The sequence below is a fragment of the Myotis davidii genome, unplaced genomic scaffold (assembly GCF_000327345.1).
Source record: "Myotis davidii unplaced genomic scaffold, ASM32734v1 scaffold124, whole genome shotgun sequence".
Taxonomy (NCBI): domain Eukaryota; kingdom Metazoa; phylum Chordata; class Mammalia; order Chiroptera; family Vespertilionidae; genus Myotis; species Myotis davidii.
In genome coordinates, this window is record NW_006294677.1 from 118,609 (window position 1) to 134,290 (window position 15,682).

The 15,682-nt window shown below is 39.0% G+C and overlaps 1 protein-coding gene across 1 annotated transcript in view; it reads right to left on the reverse strand.

Moving 5' to 3' along the window:
• Nucleotides 1–15,682, reverse strand: part of LOC102769233 (guanylate-binding protein 7) — a 21,247-nt gene that overhangs the window by 3,142 nt on the left and 2,423 nt on the right. The window contains exons 2-8 of the mRNA XM_006769040.2: nt 14,641–14,836; nt 12,584–12,711; nt 8,734–8,843; nt 8,053–8,249; nt 6,359–6,604; nt 5,177–5,457; nt 579–791 (exon numbers count right to left, since the gene is read on the reverse strand). Of these exons, the coding sequence (XP_006769103.1) occupies nt 579–791; nt 5,177–5,457; nt 6,359–6,604; nt 8,053–8,249; nt 8,734–8,843; nt 12,584–12,711; nt 14,641–14,830 (1,365 nt within the window). The 5' untranslated portion in view covers nt 14,831–14,836. The remainder of the gene's footprint in view (nt 1–578; nt 792–5,176; nt 5,458–6,358; nt 6,605–8,052; nt 8,250–8,733; nt 8,844–12,583; nt 12,712–14,640; nt 14,837–15,682) is intronic.

A 15,682-nucleotide genomic window follows, 5' to 3' on the forward strand; every position in this document is an offset into this window, starting at 1 on the left:
GGTAACTTATTAGCTTCTCAGTGTATCTCACTCCTCAGGTGTATAATGGAGATGGTATTATTCTAATAAATTGATAATCCAAACATAGCACCTAAGATGGTACGTGTAATAGAAAGTGAGTGCTCAACATATGTTAGGCGTCACTACCATTATCATCATCATCATCAGCAGCAGCAGCATCACTATCAGTGTATACTTGTATGATGACCATATCCCATCATATCCAATTGAATATTTATATGTCCCTTTTCAGTAAGGTCATAAGGTTTTTGAGAACATTGTTTCTTTAATTATATATCTCCTATACTTAGCACAAAACTATTACACTGTTTATTAAATAAAACAAATGTTTTATTTCATCTAGATTTTAGATAATAATAAATCCCATATTTAGGAAGAAATATTTCTGGTTTATGTAAAAGCCTCTAACTTATTATGGATATAAAAGACAAAAATGTAGGTTTGCCATGCTCTGATTTTTCTCCATAAATGGTGTGGTGTGGTCTTAGATTTTAAGAAGCATCCACAAAGACCTCTGACCCCAATACCTATCCTTCTCCCATCTTTTTATATCTCACCTTCACTCCTTTCCTGGGCACCATGTTATAGGACTGTTCAAGCTTGTCCATTGCTTCTAAGTAGAGCTTGTATCCATCAGGCACAGAGAAAGTTCCCCTTGAAATACTTTCCATCAAGGGCTCTGAAAGCTGCTTAAGCTGGGCCCGGCAATATTTGCCAGATGCCTCTTCATTCTGCAGCAAGAAATACTCCTTCTTCATGGCTATGGTTTCCTGGCAGGGAAATGTGGAGAAACCCAAAGGAGAGAAGTTGTTAGAAGGGAAGGTCCAACTGTGATCTTCTTGGAAGAAGCTGTCTTACTTGAGGTCAAGATAGTGAAGTAGGTAACTGCTGTGCTCATCTCCTCCAGGACCACATTAAATTTACAATTAAATCATAGAACAACCATCAAGAAACAGCTGTAGACTAGCTGAAAAGAAGCCCTGTAATGAAAAATATAAAGAGATACCACAATAAAACTGGTAGGAGGCACGGAGATGTGGAGCCCGCAGGTCTCACACTTATGTGTGGCAATTAAGAATAGGAGGGATATCTCAGTGGCTGAGAGTCCTCCTGTGGAATGATGAGTCCCAACCCACACCCTGTGTCCCACTTCAAGAAACCAGGACCAGAAAGAGAAATTCCTCCAATGTCTGTCTGTGAAAACCTGGAGGGATTGTGAATGAATGAGGAGGGCTTCGGGAGTCACAGGTGTTCCCTTTGAGGGGCTTAGGAAATGACTCACTTGCCCTAGTCTTGCAAGGGCAGCAGTTTGAAAGGCTCCAGGGCTATACAGGGAGAAATGTAATTGACTAGTGTCAGGGCTATGGTGCAGGGGCAGAGGTCAGGGTGGCCCTCTCTGGGGAGAAGTGGGGGCAGGTGCCCATGGCTCCTTTGATAAGCACTCTCCCCACCCAGCTGGCAGGCACAAATGGGAACCAAATTTGAGCTCTCTAATAACATGGCTAACATAATTTATACTAGAGGCCTGGTGCACGAATTTGTGCACAGGTGGGATTCCTCAGCCTGGCCGGCAATCCAGGCCTATCAAGGGGCTGGCCCTGCGGGGAGGGATCCCAGGAGGTTGGCCAGCCAAGGGAAGGGGCTGTCGGTCTGGTCCCTGATTGGGTTGGGGAGGGGGAAGTCAAGGGTGGGGCCAGACAGCCCCGCCCCTAATCGGTGATGAGGGGTCTGATCAGGGGCAGGGTGGCCAGGGAGAGTGGCCACAGGCAGTTGGGGAGGCTGATCAGGTCCTAGATCGGGCCAGTTGGCTGCTGCAGTGGAACTCATAGCGACTAGTGTTCCGGTCATTATGGTCATTCTACTCTTTAGTCACTGAGCTTTTATATATGTAGATTACAATGGAAATTTCTTGAGACATTACTCCAGTTTTTACCTGGTCCAATTGCTTCCAGTAGGTTTTCCACACAAGTGGCCAGTCTTAGCTCACACCGACACTGTCTTAAAATCTTTGAAAGGCCTAGAAACCCCCACAAAGCAATGGTTGGCCTTGGCATTCCCTGTACCTCTTGCTAAGCAAGTCTAAGTCTGGTAGAAGCAGTGACCTGAATAGGCAAAGCAATCTTAAGAAAGAAGAACAAAAGTTTCATATCATGCTATTTGATATGAAACTATACAGTAAATAATAGTAACCCAAACAGCATGGTACAGGCATAAAAACAGACACATAAGGTCAATGGAAGAGAATAGAGATACCAGATATAAACCTCCCCCTGTATGGGTCAATTAATGTATGACAAAGGAAGCAAAATATGCAATGGGGTAAAGACAGTCTCTTCAGTAAATAATATTAAGAAAACTGAACAGATCCATACAAAAAAAATGAACACAAAAAGGATTACAGACTAAAATGTAAGATATGAAACCTAAAAGAAATCATAGGCAGTAAAGTCTTTGACATCACGCTTAGTAATATATATATATATATTTGTGTATGTCTCTTTAAGCAAGGGAAACAAAAGAAAAAAAATAAATGTGTCTACATCAAACTAAATTGTTTGAAACCATCTCCAAAAACGAGAAAACACCCCAGTGAACAGGAGAAGGTATTTGCCAATAACACATGATAGATCTGATAAGGGGTCAATGCACAAAATTTTGAAGGAACTCATACAATTTCACACACACACTCACACACACACACACACACACACACACACACATCCAATTAATATATCGAAAGGGGACCTGAATAGACACTTTTCCAAAGAGGACATACAGAGGACCAAAAGACAAAAAGATGCTTAATATCACTAGTCATCAGGAAAATGCAAATTAGAACCACAATGAGCTATCACCTCACCCCAGTTAGAATGGCTATCATCAATGAATCAACAAACAACAAGTGTTGGCAAGGATGTGGAGAAAAGGGAACCATCATGCACTGTTGGTGGGATTTTAAGTTGGTGCAGCTACCATGGAAAACAGTGAGGAGACTCCTTAAACAATTAAAAATAGAACTCCTCAAGCAATTCCACAGCTGGGTATTTATCTGAAGAAATCCAGAACACTAACTTGAAAAGATATATGCACCCCACATTATTGCAGGATTATTTACAGTAGCCTAGATATTAAAGCAACTTAAGTGTCCATCAACAGGTAATTGGCAAGTAAATGGTACATATATACAATGCATATTATTCAGCGGGAATAAAGCCAATAATACTGTAATAACTTTGGTACTAGAAGGGTACTATACTTATTGGGGTGATAACTCTGTCAGTTATATAAATTTCTAATCACTGTATTGTATACCTGAAACTAATATAATGTATGTCAATTGTAATTGAAAAAATTAAAAAGAAAACTAAAAGAAGCAGTGTGATGGCATCAGGGTGGACTGGGAATTGGAATGACCAGGCATTATATGGAAAGTCCCTTATTCACTTTGGCTCAGGTACAACCCCTGTGAAATTATGAGGTCAGTAGACATGGTGCCTTCCTCCCAAATTGATATATAATTGACACATGACATTATAATAGTTTTAGGTATGCAACTTAGTGAATCATTATTTGTATACATTGTGAAGTGATCACCACAATAAGTCATTAACATCCTCGCTTTATCCATCTATATAAAAGACTAATATGCTAAGTGTCCATCCAGGTAACGACATCACTTAGCAATACCCGGCTTCCTCTCCCTAGCAACGACTAGTCTCCATGCAGTTTCTTCAGCCCAGGCTTTACAGCTAGGTGGAAACATTTTACACTTTACCAAATGTCTGTGAAGTGTTTTCCCATGCTTTATTTAATTTGATACTCCCAGAAGTCCTGGAGTAGGTAGATAGGAGACTTGGTGGAATCCTATTTTCTTTTCATTAGCCAGAAAATGGAGATTTAGAAAGCTTAGTAACTTGACCCAACTGAAAAGAAGTAAGAAATGGTGGACCTTGAAAATGACTTCAGGTTTTCTCACTGCACAGAACACTGCTGCAGTTAAATCATTTCTTTACCCTTTGTTCTCCCTGCAAAATCTACAACAATAATGTACTTCATGTTGATATTTACTGCTGTGTTGCTGACAATTACCTGAAAGAGAAGTTGGGGTGCTTCACTGGGCTGGAAAAAATTTAGCTACATCAGAAAGCAGGTCTAATTAGACACTATATATATATATGGTCAAGTTGACTTGCGCATGTGCGATACATATAAAGCTCTTGCTGGTGCCAATCAATCACATGTGTGTGTTTTGCTCTGTCACTGTTGATCATGAATTTGGTTGACACATCTATTATAGAGAAAGGGCAAATACTGATTTATTTCTTCTAATTAATTTTCTTTCAATGTGCACAAATTCATGCACTGGGCCACTAGTATAGTTATAAACATTTATTTTTCTTTGGATGTGAAGTTGTAGGATTTACTCCCTATTATCGTTCAAATATGCACCCCAGTTTTATGCATGGTTCCTTTATCAGGAGTAGGGTTGATCAACAATGAGCAATGGAGAGTTCAATATGACTTTCCTCTACAAACTTGGGTTGCTATGGATAAAATATATACAACACAAATCAATTGCCCACTAATGAGTTCAACAGTCTCTGAACAGAGTTTAAAACAACTCATAATTTTTTTCAATGAGGGTTTGATTGTGCAAAAATATAGAAAGAAAATGTATTTGCTGGACTTTGACATTTTAATGAAGTTGGTTTTATTCTATATGAACTGAGAGATTTTTGTAACCTATAAAATAGTCAAAGGCACACTCAAAGACAAACTTTCAGTGAAGGTGCTGATAGTGAGTAGAATTTTGATGTCTTCTAAGAGTTCTCTCCCCTGGTGTCCACTCCCTACATACTCCTTGGACCCATGGGTATGGTGAGTATGAATCCTATGATTAGATTATGTTATACAGCCCAGCTTGACTTTAAGATGGAAAATTTCTGGTGGGCATTACCTAACTACATGAGCCCTTTAAAAGAAGATTTCTCCAGTTGATGGCAGAGTAGGTAGTCACAGAAATTAGAAACAATACAAAAAGATATGATGAATCATTGCTGGCTTGAAGATGGGGGAGGGTTTCACAGAACCTGGGAATGTAGGCATCATTATAGAAGGGCAGTTTTCAGGGAGGATGTATGCTAAGATACCTTACCATAAGCTTCTTCTGGAACACCTGGTTGTCATCCTTGAAGGAGTGCTCCATGAAGATTGCAATGGCTTCCCTCTCAGAGGTTGTGTGCAGGTCCAGCAGCTCCTGCAGCGTGTCTGTGGGGAAGCTCACCCTCTGGGCCATCTGCTCACTGTAGTGGTCGGTTGCCATCTGTAGAGCCACTGAGTTCTCTTGCTCAGCCAGAGTTGTCACCATGTTCTCCAAACAAGGCACTGCTCCACTGTTGATGGCATCCACATAGGCTTTTGCCAGAGTCCCCAACCCTGAATGACACATTATATTGAAGAAATTAAAAGGACTTTCTCACTCACTGTTTTATAAGCTTTCAAGATCAGCATTCTAAAAATCCCAGCAATTTTATTGAGATGAAGGGTTCTTTTTTCTTTTTCTCTCTCCATATTCCTCCTTGTTGCCTCCTCCTTTTACTTTTATGTATATACTTTCTAATAATGACATTATTGTTTATTCTATTCACTCTTTTTTTTATTTGTGGATTCATCACATTCTAGTATGAAAATAATCTCATCCAACACATTCAAGAATTTCCTAGAATAATTTCCCACTGAAGTTATAAAATGAATTTCTCTTATAGGTAAGTAAAGTAGGTAATTTGTGGACACTATTTCAAACTGAATGTGGGGCCCCTTTAAAAAAAAATCAAGAATTTCAGGACAGTGACACAAACATTAAGCCAAGCCTGGGACCATCTCAGCATAGGGCACTGTGTGTCTGCCCAGTTGGCATATCTGTGAATCTAGCCTGCACATAAAGCTATAGTAAAAATTTCACCTCAAACGCTAATGAGATTTCAGAGCCTTATGTTCTGCTATATATTTTTTCTTACTGGTGTAAATTCTCAAAATATCTTGTGTATCCTCAACAAGACACACCCATCTCATTGGTCTTGTCATCACCATGCAGATTCCTGCCCTTAACAGCAGCTTGTGCTTATGTCATTAGGATATTAATTTCATGAGACACAGTAGGCTTCAACAATCCCACGTATAGGGAAACTTTAATGAAAAAAAGCATGCATGTCTATATGTGGCATAAATGTCGGGTTTTCCACATCAGATAGAGAAGGAAACAAAATTACCAACAAATTCAAAGTACAATCACACACACTGAACTGCTGAGAAACTTGCTGTAACAACGAACACTCACCGATTCCAGTGACAATGATTTCTTCTCTTAGAGTCTTGGTTTTTGCATGTGTAAGGATATATTGACAGAAATTTTTGGATTGCTCCTGAAAATTCCATTCTAGTTGGCTTTCTGACATCTCCTCCATATAGTGTAATACTTTTTTGTCATTTGTAGGCTGGTCAAAAACAAAGCACTTCCGCCTTGGAAAGAACTTCCTGATATATTCTCTAGGCATGTTGGATTTCTGGGTTTGGGCATCCTCGCCTATAAAAAAGAAAAATACTAATCACTGATGAGGCAGTCTTCAGGCAAGGAGATGAAAACATTCATTTCCAGGGATTTTTGCATCACTGTAACACTGATTCCTGTAAGTCTCCTTTTATTTAATCATGCAAATCAACCTAATGCTAATAATCTACCAAAGCATAGAAATTTTACGTTTATTTATTATTTATTTATTTGTTTGTTTATTTATTTATTATTTCCAGAGCCAGGAGCATAGAAAGTACTTCTGGAGAAGACAGGAGGAAGGCATCTATCCCAAGTGAAGAAACTTATGGTTATTTTCCTTAGCCCTTCCATGGTGCCCAATGGTTTAACTGTTTATTATTTTCGAATGATAGATTAATCTCCTAAATGGTCAGAAATACTTTTGGTATTACAGTCCTCAGGCCATAAATAAAATGTGGGCTCTAAAGTGACAGTGAATTGTTTTCTGGTAGAAATAAAGATATTTATGATACTTCTGGGAAAAGTTTCATGTGAAGGATAGACAATACTCAGAACAGTAATGAAAAACTACTAAAAATAAGAGTTAAAAAAAAACAAGCAATATAGATACGTTCATAGATTTTTTTAGCACACATCATCAAAAAGTAATGTTAACCTAATGCCACTTGGAGACCTCATCCGTTTTCTATATCAGTTTATACTGAATGTGACAATGTCACACAGTGTGATTCTAGGCATATATCAGCTGTTCAATAAAGGATTCTTGAATTAATAAATAAATTATTAAATAAACAAAAATGAATATGTTCTTAGGTACTACCTATTATTCTCCCTGCTAAATGTACTCAGTGTTAGGAGTTTAATATTACAAAATATTGTATGAGGCTATAGAATGAAGAGAGCAATGTTATAAAAAACAAATAATAAAGGATTTGAAAGTCTTATAGGAATGATATGTGAATTATTTTTTTTTGGGGGGGGAACATTTATACAAATATCTTTTATATTAAGAATGTAACCATGCAAGCTATTAAAATACACAACATGAAAGGTATTTCAAAAATAAAGTCATTTGATATGTTTGTGATTCTGTGTTTATCATCTTTCATACTAATGAGCATTTTTTGCTAAATAGAAATACTAGTAGGTGAGCTCTGATCTTAGTAAGCAACACAAATATTTTAGCCTTAAAAAGTTTTGGCACCGGCTATAATCCTCTAAGTTATTTTTCATGGTGTCAATTTTTCTAAAATCATTTTAGAAATGTATTCTACATTTTCTCAGCCAGCTTAAATTCTGGTCACTTGAGTTTTTTTCAGTAATAAAAACAACTGAAACCATACCCACCTGTCATACACATACAACCATTAACACGGGCTTCAGTTGATAAAAAATAAAGATTGACCTTAGTGCTGAGAAACAGGACTCAGTTTATCACACTTCCCACTGAACCCTCTGCCACTCAGACCATCCTCTGATACCTGGAACCAACTTCAAGGCATTCTCCAGGTACTCATCTTCAGTGATGGTGCATCCATCTAACTTCAAGTCCAGTGTGAAATCCCGTACAACCCAAACAAAGTCTGGAAAGAAACTTGCAAACTCGGCTGAGTCATCTACTTCACCAGAGCTGGGAGACGTCTTTGTCCTGATTAGCTTTGTTAGTTCAGTCACATAGCTGGGATCTTAGTTAAGGAATGAGAAATGCTCCCCACCAAAATTTCCAGATCTTACCCAGAAACAATTTTTATTAACATTCCTATTCATCCTGTGTTCTTTTTACTTCAACCATGATGATTGAAACAAAGTCTGGAAAGAAACTTGCAAACTCGGCTGAGTCATCTACTTCACCAGAGCTGGGAGACGTCTTTGTCCTGATTAGCTTTGTTAGTTCAGTCACATAGCTGGGATCTTAGTTAAGGAATGAGAAATGCTCCCCACCAAAATTTCCAGATCTTACCCAGATTTTTATTAACATTTTTTATTAACAATTTTTATTGTTAATAAACAATAAACAATTTTTATTAACATTCCTATTCACCCTGTGTTCTTTTTACTTCAACCATGATGATTGACATGAGGAAACCACAAGGTCAAAAATAGTCTCAGTTATTTTCCCATAGCCTCCATGGCACATGGAGGTTTGGTTCCTGGAAGGATACTGCAGCTGCTCCAGGGCCTGGTGGTTGATGCTGCCCATGCTGTTGTAGACAAACATGCTGCTAAGAAGGACGGCCAAGGCAAAGATCCACAAGTCATTCTTAGGGTCGCCCTAGAAAGTGCATTACAGTAGGGGACTTAGGTGTCTATTGTTTTTGTTTGTTTTGATTTTCAAAAAATAAAATGAAAACTAAAAATTAAAAAAAGTACTTTTTTTTTGGCTAATGCTCACTTGAGGATATTTTTCCCATTGATTTTTTAGAGAGAGTGGAATGAGTGAAATGGAGGGAGGGAAGAAGGGAGAGAGAAAGAAAAGAGAGAGAGAGAGAGAGACATAGATGTGAGAGAGACAGAGCCATTGGTTGCCACCCGCTCCCACCTTAATCAGGGTTGGGATTGAATTTGCAACCGAGGTATGTGCCCTTGACAGGAAATTGAAACCTCAACCCTTCAGTGTGCAGGCCAATGCTCTAACCACTGAGTCACAACAGCCAGGGCAAAAAATTACCATTTTAATAAAGCTTTTACATTAAAGACGTAAAAATAAATGAAAATGTTAAGGAGTTTTTTCTTTTAAAAAATACACTTACTATAAACTTAATGAAAGAAACATTCTCAAAGCCAAACTGTAAATGATGCCTGTATTCTAAGATGGAAACACAGTAATGAAAAGTTTAAGTGTATAAATGCACTGATCTTTCCCTCAACAGGCACATTTTCCCAACTTATCTCTTATCTTACAATATAATCCATCATTAACATACAAATTACACCTAAACTGGCTAAATCTAGACTTACTTAGGTTTTAGTCTGTTTGTTTGTTTTCCCCCCCACAAAACAAGCTTGATAGCTATAAGATGAGCTAATATTAAATTGTGTATTATGGCTCAAGTCAAATTACAGGATTATGTTTTTCATCACATAAACAACAATGAAAACAAAACCGGAAGGGAGCCCAGTGTAATAAGTGATCTAAAACAAGTGGAGCAATGTGGGAAATGAAACCTTAAGCTACAGAAGCTGACTTGTGTTTCAGTCGGAAACCATGAAGCCTTCTCGGGCCTGCGATGTGCGAATTGTACTCTCTCTGCAACAGCCTTAGTGTTCCAAACACTAGGAACTAGTAAAAACTTTAAGTTTGAGGAACTCCAACTTGGAAAAGCTACTTCAAGCATTTCACCTCAAGTGACTGAGCAGGTACTTAAAAATAAATGCATGAAAAACCTGAGAGCATGAGACATCCTTTAAGAAAAGGATCTTTAAATGAACTGCTGACTCTGGAGGGCCTCTACCCTTCACTTCTAATTAAGCATGGAAGAAAAACAGAGACTGGCTAATTTTTTTTTATCCAAATAAAGTGTTAACTTAATGGAACCCTTAGTTATTCAAAGTCATAGTATTGTGTGAACCACACAATACTAGTTACACAGTAAGCCAAGGATAACAATCCAGATCTGTTGTTAAAAGTACAAGTTTAGCTGAAACCGGTTTGGCTCAGTGGATAGAGCGTCGGGCTGCTGACTGAAGGGTCCCAGGTTCGATTCCGGTCAAGGGCATGTACCTGGGTTGCGAGCACATCCCTAGTGGGGGATGTGCAGGAGGCGGCTGGTCGATGTTTCTCTCTCTCATCGATGTTTCTGACTCTCTATCTCTCTCCCTTCCTCTCTGTAAAAAATCAATAAAATATATTTTAAAAAAAGAGAGAGAATCATTAATTGGCCCTTCCTTCTGCTCACTCTGGGGTTTTCTTGTTGCTCTCTTTCTAATTCTTTGAGTTGTAGAGTTAGATGATTTACTACCATTTTTTCTTGCTGCTCTGCCAGTAGCTGGGTTCATGGCTGGTGAGCACATTGGTGGTGGCAGGAGCATTCCCGCTTCCATGGCAGCACTAAGAATGCCTGACTGCCAGCTTAGGCTCACTTCCAGGCCTAGGCTGTCAGTTGAACATCTCACAAGGGCTCCCAGACTGCAAAAGGGTGCAGGCCAGGCTGAGGAACACTGCCCCTCACCCCCACCCAAGTGCATACATTTCGTGCACCAGGCCTCTAGTTTTAAATATTATCTACTTTTTAAAAAACCACAAATCTTCATCATTTAGGTAAAAAACAAATTTCATGTTTCTTCAAAGAGATGTCAATGCTAAATGTAATTAAAACATTTGAGTAAAACCTTTTGTCATTTTTTTCCTTGACCTACTGAATATTTTCTAGTATCATTTTGTAGTTTCATTGTATTACTTTGGGAAAATAACATGGCAAATATTGTTGTTTTATAATACAAAGGAGGGCTCTCATTTATAAGCAAACCTGGAACATAGAAGGCCATAAGAAATATGTCAGTGAAGAGCTCATTTAAAAACTATTCAGCATTTAGTATGTGGAGAATTGGAATGCACAATTGAAGACTGTAGTTCTTGAAGAAGTGTGATAAAACCTCATTTATGAAAAGACCTTGGTGTCAAAGAGTGCCCTTGCACCCTCTTCTAACTTTTTAATAATACATCAGATTTGGATTTCCCCAGGTCTACTACTTCCTTTAAAAAAAACAGAATAAGGGTAGTGAGCTACAACTACAACTGACTAGTTCAAAAACTGTTTTAAAAGTTAGGTTTGTATATTATAAATTGTACACTCAAAACCATCTCTTACAATCCAAGGTTAGTAACCCAGTCAGCTTAAATCAAAGGTTTTTCTCACTTAGGTCCCAGTACATGGATGACGGACTCAAGTACTTACTATATTGGGAAGTAGAGATCAATAAAGTATTTATTGGTCAAAGCTTAAGTTACACAGGATGTGTCCTTGAATCAGATTCCTCTTCAACTCAAGCACTCTTTTACTGACAGCACTTTGTAAATCACACCAAGAAAATCACCCCAGACGGCAAGAGCTAACACATTTGAAATGTGGTCACTGTAGCTTTTCACTTGGATGTCAAAAGCAATCATGGAAGATGGACTGGATCAAGCCTTCCCCAATGTTGTAGGACTGAGTGAGTCAGTGAGCTCACCAATAAAATTAAGGTAAATTAGAAATATGCTTATGTAAACCAGAGAGGGAGGACTGTTAGTCCCTGAGGAAAGAAAACTATCCACAGAACTAGAGGCTTTTTAAATTTAGATATTCTAAATTCATTCTCCCTCCACATCTTTATTTTTCCTTCTCAGTAATGGAAGCCAAAGATGTATTAGTGCTACTTTCAACTTTGACTCATGCTAACATAAATAAGGAGAAAATATTGAATTACAAGTCACACTATAAATACAAAATACTTATATTACCCCATAATAGTGCTTTTGGTGGGTCTAATTTGTGTTTTTAGAGAAATCAGTGCAAAATTCATCTTTAACGAATACATATTCCTGGTAGCTAAAGCTTTTCTGGAGATTTTTAAGTAGATTATTTCACTGTAACCCATTTTAATGGGTCCTACTTCCAACCCCATTAATCTCTTACATCTTAACTAGTAGGTCCCATGGATTATAGTTTCCTCTGGGAATGACTGGGTTAGGATCTCAATTTTTATATCCCTGATAACACTGCATATTACTTAATCCTCAACTATGCTCTTGGTCTTTGCTTCTTTCACTGCCATATCTGCAGTACCTAACACAAAGCCCTGAATGCAGCTGTCCAATAAGTATTTAACTTGTAGTTGTTGCCCCAGTGTAAAAATAAAAAGAGCTATTCTTAATCAAAGTATTGAGTTTACCAAGAAAGTAAGTTCTACAAAATAGAAGTTTGCCTCATTATTCCTAATTGAATTTGTAGCTTTGAGAAATACATTTTGAAAGTTGAGGTGGCAAATTAAAATGTAAGTGGAGTATCAAGAACAAAAAATTCTTTGCCTTACCTTTTCCACATCGCCTAGGCCCTCAGTGTCCAGAAGGACCAGAGTGTGGTTGGGCTTGGAGGGGTGGGGTACACACCACATCCAGATGCCCTTGGTTTCAGACCGCACTGTGGAGCCCAGAGGAAAACCTGCAAAGGAAGAGGAGAAAGCGTATAGAGTAACGGCAGATAGTCCAGGCTGCCCATAGGTTACATTGGTTAAACTTCTCAAATGTGAGTGCCAGGCTGGGAGAAAGGTTGCTTTCATTTCATCAAGAACAGCCTATCCAAATCTTTATACATATTAAGGACCTTCTCAAGAAACACTTTATGTCCTCTGTTTACCTCATACTATCCCTAGTAGTTCAAGCTATGTCACATTACAGAATTAGTATAACCTCTACTGACCGATATGTATATTTAATCCTCATCCGAGGACATGTTTATTGATTTTAGAGAGAGGAAGGGAGAGAGATAGGTAGGTAGATAGCTGAGAGATAAAATTTGACATGAGAGAGGGAAACATTGATTTACTGCCTCCTGTACACGCTCCAACCTGGGACTGAACCTGCAACCTAGGTATGTGCCCTCACCCAGAATCAAACCTGTTACATTTTGGTGTACAGGACAATGCTCCAAACAACTGCGCCCCTCCCCAGCCATCGCTTGACTTTTATATTAGTTTCTGACACTGAAGAGCTCCCTTGTCCTTCAGGTTCTGGTGGATTTCAACCAGTGGGAGGCATCAAAAGGAGACCAGAGGTCAGACATATGTTCTCCCCACTTTCCTCCTAGTGAGCCATGGTGTCCTAGTGCCTCTGTTACTTTACCTTTGGCCACACCCGCTTCCATGCCATATCTCTGGTCTTTGCCACATTCTGTTATCCACTTTTGCTTGCCTCATCTGCTATAGTAGTTTTAGAGTCTACCTGGCCATTGCTATTGCCACTCTGTATGCATTGTTTCTTTGTACTGTGCTTATGCCCTTGTAAATCATCCCTCATTAAATTTTCTTCAGTACCCCCAAGTTGGTCATCTGAGTCCTGCCAGGACCTGGATAATACAGCAGATTTTATTGGATTTTTTCCCTCCCCTTTATCCCTGTATTTTCCTCAGTTTTTTTTTTCTCTTCTAAAAAATGGTGAGTTCTTTGCTCACTGCTTCACGTGGTGACAAAATGGAGGGGGAAAGAGAAAGAAACTGTGAGATTTTCTAGATCCTCTTTCCAAAGGCAGAAATTAAACACACAGTGAGAGAGGGTGTGAGGTATATGCTAAGGAACCCACTGATGACATATTTTGTCCCAAAGTCCAGGAATTTGAACCTCTGCCATCTTCCAATGTCTCTTTCAATGAAGAATGGAAATGAACTTGATAAAATACCTCAGGGAGGTTGAGTCAGCATGGCTGAAGCCATTCAATTTCTACATCCAGAGTATATTCCACAGACAGGATATAAAGCCTGAGGTGGTCTGCACTCTTATACATGTGATAGTGTTTGATTGCTTTCTGACTAATCCATAGTAATCTGATGTTCCCATTACCCCAGCAAGGAAAGGCAGGGTATAATTGGAGGTAATTGGTCTCAGCTTTGGGAGGTAAACAAGTTGTCAACAAAGAGAGAGAATTGAGAGAGAGAGAGAGAGGGCTCTAATTCATCAAAGTTTTGCTATGAAATGAAGCAAACAATGGATGGTAGCCCCATTGAAATATGGGATATAAAAAATATACTATTTGTTTACTTCCTATCCCCTTTTTTAAAAAAAGCAACTATTGAACAATATTTGTATGCTAGAGTTTAGAGCAGAAGTAATGTAGGAGAAAGGAAGGGAATACTTTCTGGAGCTGAGCTGACTAATGGGTGGATCTTTGATAGGGCTAGGGAACTCTTTACTACTGAAGAAATGAGAGACATTTTGTGGACAGATAGGGGTGAAGTTATAAATCTAGCAATTAAACTTAAAAGTTTTCTTCACTGGGAGGAATGAGGCCTTTTTTAAGGATGACCACGAGAGAGGCATGATCAGCCTCTGTTACCACTGCCTCCAAGCAAATGGCCCTGCCCCAGAACAATACTCACCCTGGTTCTTTCCTGCCAGGCGGTTCATCAGGTAGGATTTTCCTGTCCGATACAGACCTGCGATGGCCACCACCACCACAGGCTGAGAGATCTTGTCTAGAATCTCCAGTGCTGTTGGGTTTACTGTCAGCTGATTATTCTGATTTTCCACCAGACAGATGGGGTCCATCAGGATACATTCAGAGGCCATGGTGAGCTGTAACCCAGAGGAACAACTCAGTACTACACAAGATCCTGAAGTCATATCTAATGGTTACAGAGGTTATTTGCATATCAGCTTTACACTCCTGGAGAGCATATATCAGTTTCCTACATTTTGTATGTTTCTAAAAGATAAGTATTTAGCCTAGCGTATCATGGCCTGCTACAAATTCCTTATGTACATTATTATATTGATCTATAAATGAACCTTAAAATAACCTTGCCCATGTGATGCATAAAAGGATTATAATGAGAAAAACAAACCACTGATGATGGAGCCTTGAGAAGGTTAACGTACTGGGGGCAAGTAGAGGCAGATTGGGACATGCAGGAGATGAGGAGTGACCAGAGAAGATACCTGGAGTTCCAGAGTGATTTGTTTTCTTGTTAACTGCATATATTCTCTGAGTAACTACCATGTGCTGGGCACTGGTCTATATGCTCAGTATCAAGTGGTGAACAAAATGGATACCAATTCCTGCCTCATGAAACTCTATCCTAGTGGGAGGAGACAGACAATACAGAAAGCAAATAAGCAGCATGCATAGTAAATGTATATTAGATGAGTTTATATAGAAGGTGGTCAGGGAAGGCCTGCCTCTCAGAGAAAGAGAAATAACTGTGATCTTTGACCTTGAGGAGGACAGGTTTAGTGAATCTCAGAGCAGGAGAGGGCTGGAAGAGGGGAGACATTGAAAGGAAGATGAAGAGATGAAGAATGTGGCTCCTTCTCAAAATACAATTGGACAACCCTAGCCAGTTTTGCTCAGTGGGTAGAGCATCAGCCTGCAGACTGAAGGGTCCTGGGTTCAATTCCAGTCAAGGTCACATGCCCAGGTTA